General features: G+C 42.2%; 1 protein-coding gene across 1 annotated transcript in view; it reads right to left on the bottom strand.

Annotated features, from left to right (window-relative positions):
• CRNKL1 (crooked neck pre-mRNA splicing factor 1) overlaps positions 1 to 17,719 on the bottom strand; it is a 62,098-nt gene that overhangs the window by 35,542 nt on the left and 8,837 nt on the right. Inside the window, exons 2-5 of the mRNA XM_030196228.1 lie at positions 12,030 to 12,182; positions 10,618 to 10,709; positions 5,211 to 5,369; positions 3,308 to 3,474 (exon numbers count right to left, since the gene is read on the bottom strand). Coding sequence (XP_030052088.1) covers positions 3,308 to 3,474; positions 5,211 to 5,369; positions 10,618 to 10,709; positions 12,030 to 12,182 — 571 coding nt within the window. The remainder of the gene's footprint in view (positions 1 to 3,307; positions 3,475 to 5,210; positions 5,370 to 10,617; positions 10,710 to 12,029; positions 12,183 to 17,719) is intronic.

The raw sequence follows: 17,719 nt of genomic DNA, 5'->3' as shown, positions 1-17,719 counted from the left end.
TTGGAATAGGTTCCCTCTTTCCCACAATGTTGACCAGTTTCTACCAAATCTAAATCCCTCATCCCTGAAACACTGTCTCATTCACACATTACATTTTGCTTCTTTTATTCCATTAATACCTATGTAGTTCTAAGTGGATGACAACTGAAAGAAGCTAGGCAAATTAACCTAGGAAATTACAGTAATTAATTTTGTAATTAACAAAACCTAAAGATGATAATCTGTCATATTTTCATTTAAGTAAAACATATTTGCAGAATAAAAAGCTTTTTACAGAATTCCTTATGATTTCTTCAAATATAGCATCCTTCCTCACACTTTTTGCATTGAATGATATATACCACATATAGATTTCCTAAAATCCCTGTAATTAGGCAAAGATCTTAAACTATCTGGCAAAACTGTACATTCCATGCTTTTGCACCCTCATACACAAAAGAAACAAAATTTTTCTCTGAATTCAGCCCCTGTAGCTCTGCCTGTCTCTTGGGTCCTGTATGCCAGGGAGCATTTCTGAAAATGTTCTCCTGGAGCTTATGGATTTCAACTAAATTTGGCTACCTGAACCTCCCTCCCTCCCACATTTTCCTATGTCATTGGTACCTATATGTACTAAGACAGCTGGCTCCTCCCCAGCACTATCTAAAATCTTATCTAGGTGATGTGCGAGGTCCACCACCTTCACACTAGATAGGCAAGTGACCAAGCAATCCTCATGTCCACCAGCTACCTACCTATTTATATGTCTAATAAATGAATCTTCAACTAAAATGGCCATCCTAACCTTTCCGTCCTGGGCAGAAGACCCTAGAGACACATCCTCTGTGCAACAGGCAACTGCATCTCTGGAGGGCACGTCCTGGATGAAGGATCACTTCCTGTTTCTCCAAGGTGATGGCTCTCCTTTCAGGTGATTTTTCTCCTCCATGACAGGGCAGATGTTGCCAGGCTGGAGGTGGGACTTTACTATGTCCCTGTAGGTCTCTTTTATATACATCTGTATGCCTCAGCGCCTCCAACCTGCAGAGATTGGATATGTTCCCCGAGCGTTTTTTTTTGTTACATTTGTACCCCGCGCTTTCCCACTCATGGCAGGCCCTTTGCACCAAGGACACACACATGACATCTCAACAACTAGAAGATAATCAAAAATGGGACACAATGCCAAAGGCTCAATAGCCCCCATTTCACTGCTGGATTGCTGCCTGTATTTTAGTATCAGTGAGTTAATTAAAATGCTTATGGAGTAGGAGTACATAAACTAAAGCCCCTTATGACTATTAGTTATACCCTATGCGTTGCTGCTATTTGTTTATTTTTTTAGGTTTCTTCAAAGACCTAAAAAAAACTATTTCTAAAAGCTAATTATTGGCTGATGAAAACTCCTTAATTAAACCTTCTGTCCTCTTATCTGTCTTAAAACCTATAAACCAAAGATCAGGCCTAGAATGGGTGGAAGGGACTTTAAAAACTCTAAACAGAGGCTTCTTTTAGCTGCTGTGCTCTGAACTGATGTTATGGTAAACCCTAAAACATCAACTTTAAATGCTAAACTAAACTATACTCTAAAACAGTTTTTATATGAAGCTCTAACAAAGGCTTTAAATGCTAAACTATTCTCTAAACTCCCTTTGCTAAATATGGAGAGTAACTAAAAATAAATACAATGGAATTTCCTGTTTAACCTCCAAGTCTACCTTTTCCCAAGTTTGAATTCAATTTCCCAGTAGGTAATAAACCAATCAGTGTTCTTCCACACAGCAGGTCCTTACTCTTACAAGATTATAGCTTTCAATATTTAGCAGACAGAAAAATTACAGGTCATTTTGCACTGGAATTCTTCACGTCTTTGCTGTTTCTCTCGGTACTGCTGCTGCTAAAAAAAAAAAAATTGTCTTGAGCATCCATAGTTGTTCTTGACCTGCTGAGTGACAATACAAGCTTTTCAGTCACCTGAAGATTTGAGGTGAACAATCTGAGTTCCACAAGCTCTGCAGCCACACATACTAATAGAAAATCTTGTTTAATAGATTTTAACAACCCTCTCATATTATTTCTGTGATCTCTGCAATACAGAAGCATGTCCCAAAGCAGTGAAATCACATCCTGTACTATTTAAAGACTTTACTGCTAATACTTTAGAAATCTTTTAAAACTACTTCCTGGCCACCATGGGGCAGCCACATTAGCAAAAGAACTACAAAATGGCCTGAAATGCTCAACAGAGCTGGCCAACGTTAACTAGAATAGGAAATTCACCACTTGCAACCACCAGTCAGATGTGATCACATATGATGTCATTTCTGACCTGTGCTCCAAACATATTCCAGTAGAATAGCCCGGTGAAATTGTTGCGTGATTTAGGTAGACTTCTCAAATGCTACATGATACAGAAAAAGGCTGCACATTTGATATCTGCAGTGCAGAGTATGCGGTAGCTAAACAATGCTTCCCTTTTCTCAGGGGGTTTAGGACAGCCCCATGGAGATTCTGGGTTTTTCCACTATCTTACCACCCAAGGTATTCTCTAAAGCCTACCAACACTGTACCTTAAAAGTTTACTTGTGCTGGATTCAGACAGAAGACAAAGAGTGTCCCTCCTATTATACTTTAGTGAAATTTCTGGTTGTTGAAATTAATTCTCTGCCAACACTGTTTATTTTGATTAGTGGAGCAACCTGACACCTGCAGCCAAAATTACAGCCAGGCTTTCTCCCACTTTGTGCCTGTGGGAAAAAGGGCATTTCTAAATTCAGCCAACAGGTTTACACAAATGTTAATAAAACTAGATTCAAATGTTATAGAAGTTGCTGCCATACAGGAAAAGATGATTTCCAAACTACAAACTCTCCAAAACGTGGTATCATGGAAAGAGAATGGTCTGGGTAAATGACAAGAGAAGCTATTAATTGTAGTCTACTAAATAGTGTTTAGGATGTAACTAAGAGGCCACATAATTTCCTGTCTCCATAGGCATTTTACATTTGTTTATAACTGCATTTCTTGTATTGTAAAGTCATTCTAGCATTTATTTTGATTGATTGTTGTAATTTATTGTTATTTACATATGACTGCAGTGATTATATTTCTGTTGTAATCCACTTAAGTGAAATTTCGATTCTGGAAAGGCATAACACAAATAAAATGAAATATTACCACAACTGTATCCAGTGATCTTTCTACAGCCAGGATAAGCACATAAATAGACAAAAATCATGGCCCAACAGGTTCTCGCTTTTATAGAGAAAATGAATATAAATGTTGTAAACCTGGATCTTGGACCTAGTCAACCATTCTTGAAGGATATATCTCTCATAAATGGAGCGAGCCCGGTCCACCTCTTTATATCTTAGCTCAAAGTTGATGAAGGAATGCCATGCTTGCTCATCTGGCTGCCACTCCATCCAGCGTTCAAACACCTGCCTTGTTCCTGCCACGTTCCCCAGCATCTCCTCCATATAAGTGTACTTGTACCTTTGCAAATCAAATGGCAACAGAAACTCTCAATGGAGAAGGAAATAAATGATTTTCTCCTGCAAACAGCTTGTTCAACGTTCTTCCTTCTGAGCTGAGAGCTCAATCTAGTTATCAAACTTTTTGAAATGGCTAGAAGCATTTTTGTTTACATGGAGGGGCATAATCGAAAGTGGGTGCCCATCTCTGTGGGCGGCCATGCGAAGGGGCGGGACAAACCGTATTTTCGAAAAAAGATGGGCGCCCATCTTTTTTTCGATAATATGGGTTGTGCGGGGCAAATGCCTAGGATTTGGGCGTTTTTGCGCTGGGCGCTATCGGTTTTCAGCGATAATGGAAACCGAAGGTGCCCAGTTCAAAAACGAACAAATCCAAGGCATTGGGTCGTGGGAGGGGCCAGGATTTGTAGTGCACTGGTCCCCCTCGCATGCCAGGACACCAACTGGGCACCCTAGGGGGACAAATTAAAAAAAAAAAAAAAATTAAAATAGCTCCCAGGTGCATAGCACCCTTCCCTTGTGTGCTGAGCCCCCCAAATCCCCCCCAAAACCCACTGCCCACAAGTCTACACCATTACCATAGTCCTAAGGGGTGCAGGGGTGGCACCTACATGTGGGTACAGTGGGTTTTGGTTTTTTTTGGAGGGCTCAACATTAACCAGCACAAGTGGAATAGGTAGGGGGGGATGGGCCTGGGTCCGCCTGCCTGACGTCCCCTGCACCCACTAACAGCTGCTCCAGGGACCTGCATACTGCTGTCAGGGAGCTGGGTATGACATTTGAGGCTCGCATACAGGCTGTCAAAAAAAGTTTTTAAGTTCTTTTTTTGTGGTGAGAGGGGGTTAGTGACCACTGGGGGAGTCATGGGAGGTTATCCCTGATTCCCTCCGGTGGTCATCTGGCCAGTTGGGGAACTTTTTTGGGACTTGGGTCGTGAAAAAAAAAAAAAGGGTCCAGCAAAAGCGACCCAAATTCTCGCTTCTGCTGCCCTTTTTTTCGATTATCGGCCGAAGGCGCCTATCTCTCCTCGGCCGATAAACACGCCCCAGTCCCGCCTTCACCACGCCTCCGACATGCACCCGTCAACTTTGTTCGTTCCCGCGATGGAGTGCAGTTGAAGACGCCCAAAATCGGCTTTCGATTATAACGATTTGGGCGCCTTTGCGAGATGGGCACCCATCTCCCGATTTGGGTCGAAATATGGATGCCCATCACTTTCAAAAATAAGGCCGATAGGCATTCAGTGATTCGAGGTCATAACAGGAATAGTTTGCTGGTTATTGTCTGAGTTTACGTATAGCTTGTGGCTATTTTTATCTGGGTGGTTTTGGTTGCTGTATTACCAGTCTGAGCACTGTGTCTGATTTGTTAATTGTTTAATTTGTATGTGTTTTTAGTTCCACTCTATTTAGGACATTGTGTACTAAATCAGATTATACATTTTAAAAATAAACAAATTCTGTGGTCTCAAAAAGCAACTATTTACCTTCTCCCTTTCCCCTGACAAAAATCTGTGCTGCTATCTAGATGCCAAACCATATGACTCTAGTAAGGACAGTATGCATGCTTCTCCAGTATTGAACAGGACTGAGCAGGTGAAAAGAATGACAGAAAGCTAGCTTATTACTAATACTGTTTCTCTCCCATGCATCTGAAAATGTAATGTGAAGAGCTTGGAAAAAGCATCACACACTTCTCATGGTGTAACAGTCTGCTTGAGTCCCCCTCACTGCTTACCAGAACTGATTGACCCTGGGCAGGGTGGTGATGGCTCGATCCCAAATGTTGCGGGCATGATTAATCTGGCGGTTCTTCATTTCCATCTCGGCATACTTCAGCCAGAGGGTAACATTTCGGTAGTCCACGTCTAAAGCCCGCTCGTATATGGAGCGAGCCCTGAGGGGCACAGAAAAGATCATTACTAAAGGCATATGCAAAGCAGGACACACTACAGCAGTTTCTATAGATTATACTGGATTCTGTGCTATATCAGGCACAATTTTACTGCTGACAGCTCCAGCACTGTAATAGCAGGTTAGGACTGAGATGTATTGGTTGGCCTATATCTGCTCTTAGCATGAACTCAGTCCCTCATTTCACCAAGTATTAAATACCATCGGCTTGGAAAAAAAAACCATCAAGAATTTTCATCTAGAACTTGAGAAGCCTAAATGTCTACGTCACACACATGTGCAGTGATCCCAAAATAAATAAATAAATCCAGAACAAAATGTTTTCCCACCCCCTGACATGTCTTGAAGATATAGTGTAGAAAGGATGCTGAAAGAGAGAGAGAGAGAGAGAAAGAGAGGAGACATGATAGAGATGTTTAATTATCTCAATGGTATTTATGTACAGGAAGAGAGCCTTTTTCAACAGAAGGAGAGCTCCAGAATGAGGGGGCATATGACGAAGTTAAGAGGGAATAGGCTTAGGAGTAATCTAAGGAAGTACTATTTCACAGAAAGGGTGGTGGAGGCATGGAATGGCCTACCAGTGGAGGTTGTGGAGTCGAGGACTGTTCCAGAATTTAAAAAGGCATGGGATGAGCATGTGGGATCGCTTAGGAAAAGGAAGAGTTAGGGATTACAGAGGATGGGCAGACTGGATGGGTCATATGGCCTTTATCTGCCGTCATGTTTTTATGTTTAAAAGTTATTAAGGTGCCACATAATAGACAGAGAGGCATATTTTCAAAGCACTTAGCCTTCCAAAGTTCCATAGGTTTCTATGGAACTTTGGAAGGCTAAGTGCTTTGAAAATGAGCCCCAGAGTGATCTCATTAAGTCTTCTTTCCCTTTGGAAATTAGGGGGTCCTTTTACTAAGCTGCGGGAACAAGGGAAAAGGGCCCTGCGGAAGCAGCAGGGGCCGTTTTCCCACGTGCCAGGGCCCATTTTGATGCAGCGGGTAAAAAAGCCCCTAAAAAAAAAAAAAAAAGGGCCATGAGGTAAGACTATTCTTACCGTGTGGCCATGTGAGGGGGAGAACTTACGCCACCCACTGAGATGGCGACAAGGGCTCCCACAGTAACCTGGTGGTAACCAGGCAGTGCACTGGAAATGGCACACATTCGAGCTGCAACTACTGCCGCCGGCCACATTGGGCCAAAGGTAGTTTTGGGATAGCACGCAGTAAGCCCATGTTGGGCTTATCGACACTTTGTAAAAGGGCTATAGGTTAACAGACAGAGGTGCCCCATACCAGTCACTTAACAGCTTGGTGCTCTACTACATTTCTTTTTAGAAAATGTTATCTCAAAATTACATAGGAGAAGAAATGAGGATTCCAGATATACATCAAAAGCAAAGGCAGGAGCAGAGCATAGACATTAATACTTGTATATTAACCCCCCCCCCCCCCAAATAAAAAATACACGTATTATTAATGCTCTCTCTCAGACGTAATGTCTCCTAATGGGTTAGTTTGTGTATAGAAAAACTATCAAAATCTCATCCCTTCTACCGAATGTAACAAATCATCTGCTTCCATAATCAAGGACCTCAGTATAACAAAAAGCCTCGCATAACTAGAGGCCTCCAGTCAAAAGCCACCGTCATAGGTCCTTATTATAATTGCTACTACAAATGCTTGCTTTATTACTCTTTTTTTAATAAACAAAACTGATTTTAAAAAAAAGGATAAAAAAGCAAGCATTTGTAGCAGCAATTATAAGATGTTAAGATTAAGTGGAGTTTTTTCAGGACCTATGATGGTGTTTTATTGGCTGAAGGCCTCTAGTTAAGTGATGCTTTTTGTTACACTAAGGTTCTTTTTCTCCATCTCTATACTACTACTACTTAACATTTCTAGAGCGCTACAAGGGTTACGCAGCGCTGTACAGTTTAACAAAGAAGGACAGTCCCTGCTCAAGGAGCTTACAATCTAAAGGATGAAATGTCAAGTTGGGGCAGTCTAGATTTCCTGAAGAGAGGTATAGTGGTTAGGTGCCAAAGGCGACATTGAAGAGGTGGGCTTTGAATAAGGATTTGAAGATGGGCAAGGAGGAGGCCTGGCGTATGGGCTCAGGGAGTTTATTCCAAGAATGGGGTGAGGCGAGGCAGAAAGGGCGGAGCCTAGAGTTGGCGGTGGTGGAGAAGGGTACTGAAAGGAGAGATTTGTCTTGAGAGCAGAGGTTACGGGTAGGAACGTAAGGGGAGATGAGGGTAGAGAGGTAAGGAGGGGCTGTAGATCGAGTGCATTTGTAGGTTAGTAGGAGAAGCTTGAACTGTATGCGGTACCTGATCGAAGCCAGTGAAGTGAAGTGACTTGAGGAGAGGGGTGATATGAGTATATCGGTCCAGGCGGAAGATAAGACGTGCAGCAGAGTTCTGAACGGACTGAAGGGGGGATAAGGTGGCTAAGTGGGAGGCCAGTGAGGAGTAGGTTGCAGTAGTCAAGGCGAGAGATAATGAGAGAGTGGATGAGAGTTCGGGTGGTGTGCTCAGAGAGGAAAGGGCGAATCTTGATAATGCTATAGAGGAAGAAGCGACCGGACTTGGCTATCTGCTGGATATGCGCAGAGGAGAGGGAGGAGTCGAAGATGACTCAGAGGTTGCGGGCAGATGAGACGGGGACAATGAGGGTGTTATCAACTGAGATAGAGAGTGGAGGGAGGGGAGAAGTGGGTTTGGGTGGGAAGACAATAAGCTCGGTCTTGGCCATGTTCAGTTTCAGGTGGCGGTTGGACATCCAGGCAGCAATGTCGGATAAGCAGGCCGATACTTTGGCCTGGGTTTCCGCGGTGATGTCTGGTGTGGAGAGATAAAGCTGGGTGTCGTCAGCATAAAGATGATATTGGAAACCATGAGATGAGATCAGGGAGCCCAGGGAAGAGGTGTAGATTGAAAAGAGAAGGGGTCCAAGGACAGATCCCTGAGGAACTCCAACAGAGAGCGGGATGGGGGGTGGAGGTGAAGGAAGAACCATGAGAATGTACTCTGAAGGTATAGTGGGAGAGATAAGAGGAGAACCAGGAAAGGTCAGAGCCCTGGAACCCAAATGAGGACAGTGTGGCAAGAAGTAAATTGTGATTGACAGTGTCAAAAGTGGCGGATAGGTCGAGGAGAATGAGGATGGAGTAGTGACCTTTGGATTTGGCAAGGAACAGGTCATTGCAGACTTTAGATAGTGCCGTTTCTGTCGAGTGTAGGGGGCGAAAGCCGGATTGAAGTGGATCGAGGATGGCGTGAGAGGAGAGAAAGTCAAGGCAACGGCTGTGAACGGCGCGTTCAAGTATCTTGGAGAGGAAGGGTAGGAGGGAAATGGGGCGGTAGTTGGAGGAACAAGTAGGGTCAAGTGATGTTTTTTTTAAGGAGTGGTGTGACAACAGCATGCTTGAAGGTGTCAGGGACAGTTGCAGTGGAGAGAGAGAGGTTGAGGATATGACAAAATGTAGGGGGTGACAGTAGGTGAGATGGTGTTAAGTAAGTTGGTGGGGATGGGGTCAGAGGAACAGGTGGTGCATTTCGAGGAGGAAAGAAGATGGGCAGTTTCCTCTTCGGTGATGTCGGGAAAAGAGGAGGAGGAGGCCTGGGTTGGTTGGTTGAGGGAGTGGGTTATAGGGTGAAAAGGAGGAGAAGGTTTGGTGGCGAATTCTAGGTTGATCTTCTGCACCTTGTCATGGAAGTAGTCAGCCAGTGATTGAGGAGACAGTGAGGTGGAGGGGAGCGGAGGGCACTTTGAGGATGGAGTTAAGGGTGGCGAAGAGACGACGAGGGTTAGAGCTGAGGGAATTAGTCAATTGGGTATAGTAGTCCTGTTTGGTGAGGAATAGGGAGGACTGGAAGGAGGATAGCATGAATTTGTAATGCATGAAATCAGTATGGGTGCAGGATTTCCTCCAGAGGCGTTCAGCCGATTGGGCGCAGGAGCGAAGGTATCGGGTGCAAGGAGTCAGCCAGGGCTGGGGATTAGTACGCCTTGTGGGAGGGGAGATAGATGATGCAAGGGTGTCCAGAGCAGAGGAGAGAGTGGCATTGTAAGTGGAGACAGCCTTGTCTACAGACTCGGAGGACATGATTGATGGGAGGAGATTGGAGATACAAGAGGATAAGGTGGGAGGGTCGATTGCCTGGAGGTTCCTGGAAGTAGTGATTAGTGTTGGGCGGGACTGAGGGGGAGGGTGATGAAGTGTGAAGGTGATCAGGTGATGGTCAGAAAGAGGAAGAGCTGAGGTGCAGAAATTGGAGGGTGAGCAGGAAGAGGAGAGGACGAGGTCAAGACAGTGGCCAGATTGGTGAGTGGGGGTGGTGGAGCTCAGTTGGAGGTTGAAGGAGGAGGTTAGAGTGAGGAACTGAGAAGCGTATGAGTCGGATGGGTTATCAGTGTGTATGTTAAAAGCAGATGATTCGTTACATTCAGTAGAAGGGAGGAGATGCCTTTTCTGTGTTGTACTCTACCCTACTCCAAGAGTGTTCGGTCATTTTTAGACTATGTAGTTTTGTGAATACCATGGCAATAATGAACCTCACTTCTAAGCCAGGATATATGGAGTATGAGCTCAGTCTCTCAAATGTACTGCTAACACTTGCCAAGTAATTGCTTTGTGCCAAAGAGTGCTTCCTTCTGCAGTTCATAAGATTAAACATGTATACAGTAGGTAACCTATTCAGATGTGCTTGCAAATTCTTTTTAATCAAGCCTGCAGCTCCAATACATTGAGAAATATTTCTGCATCTTTCTGCCACATTTTCTTGGTCTCTGACTACATTTCTTGATATTTAAGATTCGTTTCCCTCTCCAGCTGATTCACAGAATAATCTCTTGGCTCGGGACACCTCTAATCAATCCTGTTCTAGTATTTTACTCTTTTACCGCTATGACTGGTTTTCTTGTGTTGAGCTTTTTATTGGTTGGAATTGGAATAACCCAGGTGATCATTACCTCTTCACTTTCTACAATCTTCTTAGGGTCATGATCCTAGTGCTTTTTTGGTACACTGAATCTGTAATGTTTACAAAGTTTCCAATGAATGAGATGTGCCACTTTATTGTGCCTTTTTGTACAGAGATTTTCTACCATCCCAACTTTGCAGTCAGCTACAAGACAACTGTTTCAGCTCATTCATACAGCTTTTTGTCTATGCTTGCTCTTTGCTTTCTTAGAAAATGTAATATCACACCTCTATTACCATATAAATCTCACCTCTGTATTTCTTTCAGACTCTCTTCCCATTGTGCATACTTTATCCAGTTGCTGATCACAGTCCTGTTTTTCCGTATGTTATCCTCAAATGTCTGAGGTGGGGAAGAGTGGGAAAAGAATACAGTTTTAAACAAGATAACTGTTCAGTGTACACACAGGCTTTGCATATATTTTGACCGAGAACCAGCTTGCTTATTTATTAAACAATTGCTTTTACTCAAAAATGACAAAAACACAGTACAATTTGCAATAAATAATGAGACAATATTCAGTTGCATAAGCAGATTCTATCCCCTTACCTTTAAGCCCGATATTCAGTGACCCTATCTGTTTAAGCAGGGTCACCAAGTGTGTGATACTAAATGTATCTGGTTAAAAGTTAAGACGTGTGTGTTCCCCCAAGACAGAAAAAGTTATCCAGATATCTGGATCTCTTTTGGCCTTGCCCCTGAAATTACATATAATGGAGAAATTTTGGGTAGGTCACTTAAGCACCTTTTCTGCGTGCCACCCACACAGGTAAGCATACACTTTATGTGCGTAAATGGCAGCCGTGTGTCTAAGCACTATTCTATAATATGAAAATGATTTAGCGCTTAATTATTACAGGGGGTGTTCACAGGTGAGGGGCATAAGCACGGCTGACATTTACATGAGCTATTTACACAATGCTGTAAGTTACACAAGTGTTGCAAACATGCTCTAACATTTAAGTTAGCCACGGACTTAATGCTGGCATATTAATGTGTGTTTACGCTGGTATGCTATATGGACACTTATATGTATAAGTACTCATAGAATAGGCTCACTGCCCACGATATGGAGCCTATATGGTGTCGTCCTGTTACAGAAATGCCTCCATCGACTCACCTGTTCCAAGATTTAAACAAAAAGGACTTATGCAGTTAACACCAATGCTAACTGCACAAGTCCTTTTGAACATTGATGTCCAAAATGTCTATCAAACAAATATAAAAGAATCATTAAAAATCCTTCTAACATACTACACTGAGACAGACAATTTAAGATCATTCTAGTCCCACAGCAGATCTATTAACACATAACAAAGCCATTAATTACAAAAATACTTGCTCACAGAGGCCTTTATAACATATAATGTTATTTATTTTTTTTAGTGAAGGTGCCACATAATTGACTGGGTTCACTCTTCAGCTGCAAAACTTTGCATTCACATAACTGAAGGCCTCTAATCATGTAGTGGCCAGCCTTGCTACTTCAATGGAAGAGATCCGACTAGTTGGTCATTTGCTAAGAGACATGTTTACTAAACGGTTGTGTCTGCCGTTTGCTGCTGCACCCATAGGAATAACATGGGTTGGCAGCCTCTACTCTTGTCTGTTGTGTAAATGTAGGCACCCTGTTCTGCAGCTGGACATGAAAGCAAATCTCACCTTCCTCTTCCGCAGCTTATAGTCATTGAGCTCCTCTTCATCGGTGATCTTCTGTTTGGGTGGTGGAGGAAGAAGTTCAAGCTCTCGCTCTTTGGCCTCTCTCAGCAGCTGCTCGGCTGTGATCTGCACCTCTGCAGGGGCTTTATTCTTGACCTTCAGAAAAGACAAAGTTTTAGTGTTACTTTCTTCTAGCTAAGCAATTAGGTTTCACAGGCAATATTTTTGTTCTGCCCTATAGGCTAAAGCTGAAGTTAATACATATACAATGCTTCCCTGCCTCTAGAGGTGTAAAAACCTAAAATTAGTCCTGCAGAAGTTTCTCTATTGACAGACACCCTCAATCAGCTCTCTGCTCAATACTTGCAATTAATTTTGGACAAACCCTAATTACCTGCATTAATATAGCATCTGTAATTCAAATGTTTCTAATGCTTAAACTTGAGGGACAGACATACTGGCAGCACATATTCCAGGGGGAAAAGGGAGAGGGCTCTCCACAAACAAGACCTACGTGAATGCTCCATCACTTCCATAGACCCAAGTGCTCACAGGCAGCAAACATATAGAGCCCCTCCTTTCACAGTAAAATAAAGCCCTGAATAATGAAGAGGAAGTTGTAAAAAAAAAAAAAAAAAAAATTAGGTCTGTGCAACACAAACCCACATTTTAAGCTAGTATAATCTGTCTTTTTGATCCTGCACTCCCACGTATCACTAGCAAGCGTGGCATACTCTGCCCCTCAGTATTCTGAATCCCAGGGACTCACCAGACTAAGACTAGGGGTGTCTGAAGTATAACTGGCACCAGTGTCTCTCCTTGTTGGGTACCTGGTTGAGAGAAGCATTCAGGGAGGGGGCACGGCCACACCCGTCATACACACTGATCAGTTATTCTGTTTCACCATTGTACCCCAGTTATTTTCAATTCCAGTTAATTTTCATGACTACACGTCACAGTTTTCAGATTTCTCTTCGTAGAACAGCACAAGTCAGTAGGGGGCAATTTTCCAACAGAGCACCTCCAGTTAGGTGCCCTGGTTTCATGGGGTAAAGGCCTATTCTGAATAGATACTCAGACACCCAAGTGTCCTTACAGAATACTAGTTTACATTTGAGCCCCCAATATGAGTGTACATTTAAGTGCCTCCATTTACACCAAAACTGACTCTTGGCAGGGAGGTGAATGGCTCGATCCCAGTTGTTGTGGGCATGATTAACCTGGCAGTTCTTCAGCCAGAGACTAACAATTTGGTACTCAACATCTGACTGGTGTAAATGGGGGTACCTAAATGTAACAGGCACATGGGTAACTTACAGCCTGCCTATGACCCAGCCATGCTCCACCTCCTTAGGAAAACACTATGCCATTTGAGCACCTATTTGTAAAATATAATTTACCCACAAAAAATGTCATTTGGGAGCACAGAGGTGCTTAAATGTCAATATTCTGCACACTTAGGTGCATAGTTGCCATTTAAATCTAAGTGACTTGTTACAGAATTGCCCTTCATGTGTATACTGTTCCCAGTTACACACCAGGGAGTCCTTTCCTGAATGCCTTCCAAAAGATATAAAGTCACCTCCCCTTGACCAGTTATCTGTTTCTACATTGGGTTATTTATTTATTATCTCATTTGTACCCCACATTTTCCCAACTGCGTCAGGCTCAATGTGGCTTACAGCACACCGCAGAGGCAGACGCCAATGCAGTAAAATTAAGCTAAAACAACAGAAAACCTACATAAGTAATAATGGGGAGGATGGGGAAGGGATGGAAGGAGCAGGGAAACCAGGAGAGAGGAGGGAAAGGTGGATGCATCCAAAATTGTCACTAGATTGATGTATATCAAGCAGAGGAGACACATGCTGAGTCCTTGGGATAAGCTTTTCCAAATAACAGGGTCTTAAGTGATTTCCTGAAATTTAGATGTTTGGAAATGATTTTCATTGTGCACATCTATGAGGAAACAAGGGTCTTTCACATGTAAAACTGTTCTCTTTGCTATTGCTGTCTTATCCTTTGAAAACCTTTTCTCTGTACAAATATTAAGTTAACCAGCAGATGGCAGCATAATGGCACTAGCCACTAGCTGTCAGAACAGCGCATGTTAATTCTTTTCTCCTGCATGTTGTATGAAGTCTTCTAATCTTATCACTGCTGCTATTTAATTTCTCAGCATTGTGTATGGGCCTGATCGGTGACCCAAGCAAGAAAAGTTCCTTTATGCTTCTATCTCGTAGCAACTAGTCTTCTACTTCAATCACCACTGGATCTCTTTATAAAGGCGATAGATAGATAGATAGATAGATAGATAGATAGATAGATAGATAGATAGATAGATAGATAGATAGATAGATAGATAGATAGATAGATAGATAGATGAATTTGCTGCATGGATTATAAGGATTTAACTAGCTTATAATTCACTAACAACCCAATATTCATAAGCATTGCCAAACTGGGACAGACCGAAGGTCCATCAAGCCCAGTATCCTGTTTCCAACAATGGCTAATCCAGGTCACAAGTACCTGGCAAGATTCCAAACAGTAAAACAGATTTTATGCTGCTTATCCTTATTCCACTTGACTCAGTATTTTATACACCTCTATCATATCTCCCTCCCCTCAGCCATCTCTTTTCCAAGTTGAAGTGCCCTAGCCATTTTAGTCTTTCCACATAGGGAAGTTGTCCAACCCCCTTTATTATTTTCGTCACCCTTCTCTGTACCTTTATCTTTTTTGACACCCTTCTCTGTACCTTTATCTTTTTTGAGATGCAGTGACGAGAACTGCACACAGTATTTGAGGTGTGGTCGCAACATGGAGCAATACAACATTCTCATTTTTGTTTTCCATGTCTTTCCTAATAATTCCTTACGTTCTATTTGCTTTCTTAACCACCGCTGCACTCTAAGTAGAGGATTTCAACGTTATCAACAACGACACCTAGATCATCTTCCCAGGTAGTGACTCCAAATGTGGAACCTTGCATCACTAACTATGGTTTGTGTTCCTCTTTCCCACATGCATCACTTTGCACTTGCTCACATTAAAAGTTATATATATATATATATATATATATATATATATATATATATATATATGTGAACAGCCATGCTGAATCAGACCAACGTCCATCAAGCCCAGCATCCTGCCTCCAACAGTGGCCAATGGTTTCCCAAGTCTGCCTAGCTAATATTTTAACGGATTTTCCCGCCAAGAACTTGTGCAAACCTCTTTTGAAAATTGCTTTATGTTCCATTTAACTATATGCTACATGAAAAAAAAATACTTTCTACAATTTGTTTTATGGCCCTAAGCCGCATCAGCATTTTTAATCAACGCTAAAAATTAGCATTCGCTAATGCTAGAGACGCCCATAGGAATATATGGGTGTCTCTAGCATTTAGTGCATGCTAAAAATTAGAACGCACTAAAAATGCTAGCGCACCTAAGTAAACAGGGTCCTTAGTGTTTGTAAAGTTAGACTACTGCCCCCCTACCATTTATAAAATCATGATTGGGGTGGAATGACTAAAACTTGCAGTCTGTTCTTGGTACTTGCGATGGCATGGTTCCCCAAAAACACTGTGAACCACGAATTCGCAAATACAAAAAATTGTACTTATGAGAAAGGTTACAGCTATACCAATTTTTCCTAAAAAAAAACACAAAAAGTGAATACATATCCCTATAGGAAATACAGGGTTTGGTTCCCGCACTGGACAAGACGTAACAAAAACCAGAGAAAGTGTGTTGCAAAAAAATATTTTTATTTGCTGAGCTACTTACAGTACTGTAGTAACACTCAAAGAAAATACTGTACAGTATTGCACAACAGTAAGTACAGGAATTAGGTGTAGAAGGAAATGGGCGTTAGGAGGTAGGCGTAAGAAGATGAATAGATGGAGAAGAAAAGATTAGGGATAGCAATAAGGGTTATGGAAAGCATAGAAATATAAACAATCGGTAAGAATCATGTGGGTGCGCTTTAGTTAGTTGAATTGCTAGGGTAGACTTTCTTAAATAGGTGAGTCTTCAAAGCTTTTCTGAAGGGCAAAAGGCCGTTGATTGTTCAAATTGGTCTTGGAAGAGCGTTCCAAAGCTGGCTACCCAGAAAGGAAAAATTGGATGCATAGAAGGATTTGTACTTGATACCCTTGCAGTTGGGAAGGAGTAAATTAAGGTAAGTACAGGAAGATATCAAACTGTTTCTGGTTTGGAGGTTGATAAGGGTATTCATATAGGTTGGGGCTTCTCCGTGTAGTATCTTGTAAATCACAGTGTGAACTTTGAAATTAATTCATGCCTCCTTGCCTGAAAAAAAACTGCTTGGCTTTCCTTCTCAAGTGTTTCATTGTAAGGGTCAAATGAAGCTTGTGAGACACTTTGTTTTAGACTGTGCTCCAACATAGGATCATATTCCTTCATGTCACTGAACATTTTTCCAGTGTTGACACCCACTCTGCTATTTTAGAGAATGTGAGTGGCATGATTTTTGAGTCTCAGCTGTCTCTGTTATCACTGCCCTTGAGGCTTTGTTGTGCCGTCTCATCCAGGTCTTCTTTGCTGGGCTCTATTGCAGTCTCTGCCAAAATTTCCTCAACATCTTTTTGTGTCATGTCCTTGAAACCTTCTTCAGGGATTTTTCATGTAACGTGCATGATGTTTTACAAGTTTCTACTCATATGTTCTCTTACACCTTCAAATCCATCAAAGTTCATTACGCAGTCTGGCCAAGTTTTTTTGTCCCCAATAATTGTGCCTGTGTGACACCATCCAAGGCTTTCCCAATGTAGTCAATTATTTATTATTTATTTATTGCATTTGTATCCCACATTTTCCCACCTTTTTGCGGGTTCAGTGTGGCTTACAATATGTTGTGAAAAATGGAAATACAGTTTGTTACAACTCGGTTATGGATTACATTGTGGGGAGTTATGCGAGACAAAGTCAGACAAAGTCAGTATCATTAAGGAATATAACAATGAAAAAGAGCATTTTTTTACCTTGGGTACTGCAACAGTCTTCCAGTAAACCAGCATGGTGGTTTCCTCATCGGCATCTAGAGTTTCACAGTCTTGCTGTAAAGCTCCCGCATGTAGTGGCACTTGAAAGCCTTTATTATTCCCCGATCGAGGGGCTGGATGATGGATGTTGTGTCCGGGGAAATAAACAGAACCTCAACGTCAGGGTGTGCATTTTCTAGGTCTCACAACAGTGTACTGTTGCATTATCCAAAAATCAGCAGTACCTTAAAGGCAAGGTTCTTACAATGCAGATATCGTTCAACTTCTGGAATGAAACAGTTGTTGAAGCAATTTCCAGAATAATTCGGACATCATCCAAGCTTTGTGGTTCCATCTCCAATGGACTGGCATGCAGATCAGGTTTTTTCCTTTAAGAGTATGAGGATTTTGGGCTCTGTACACCATAAGAGGTTTGCATTTGAAATCACCCTTGGCGTTGGTGCACAACAACAGGGTGGTGCAATCTTTAAATGCCTTAAAACAGGGGCTTTGTGTGCCTTTTTCGTTATATATGTCCCGTTTGCAAAACAACCCAGTCTCATCAACTTTGAAGGCCTGCTCTGGCATATAACCCTTTTCTTCTATCACACCTAGCAGGGATGTTTTAAATTCTTCTGCAGCTTTGTTGTCAGCTGAACCTGTCTCGCCACAAAGGCTTAC

This window comes from Microcaecilia unicolor, chromosome 3 (genome assembly GCF_901765095.1).
Source record: "Microcaecilia unicolor chromosome 3, aMicUni1.1, whole genome shotgun sequence".
Lineage (NCBI taxonomy): Eukaryota > Metazoa > Chordata > Amphibia > Gymnophiona > Siphonopidae > Microcaecilia > Microcaecilia unicolor.
Note: the sequence above shows the minus strand (reverse complement) of the source record. Positions and strands in the feature narration are given on the sequence as shown.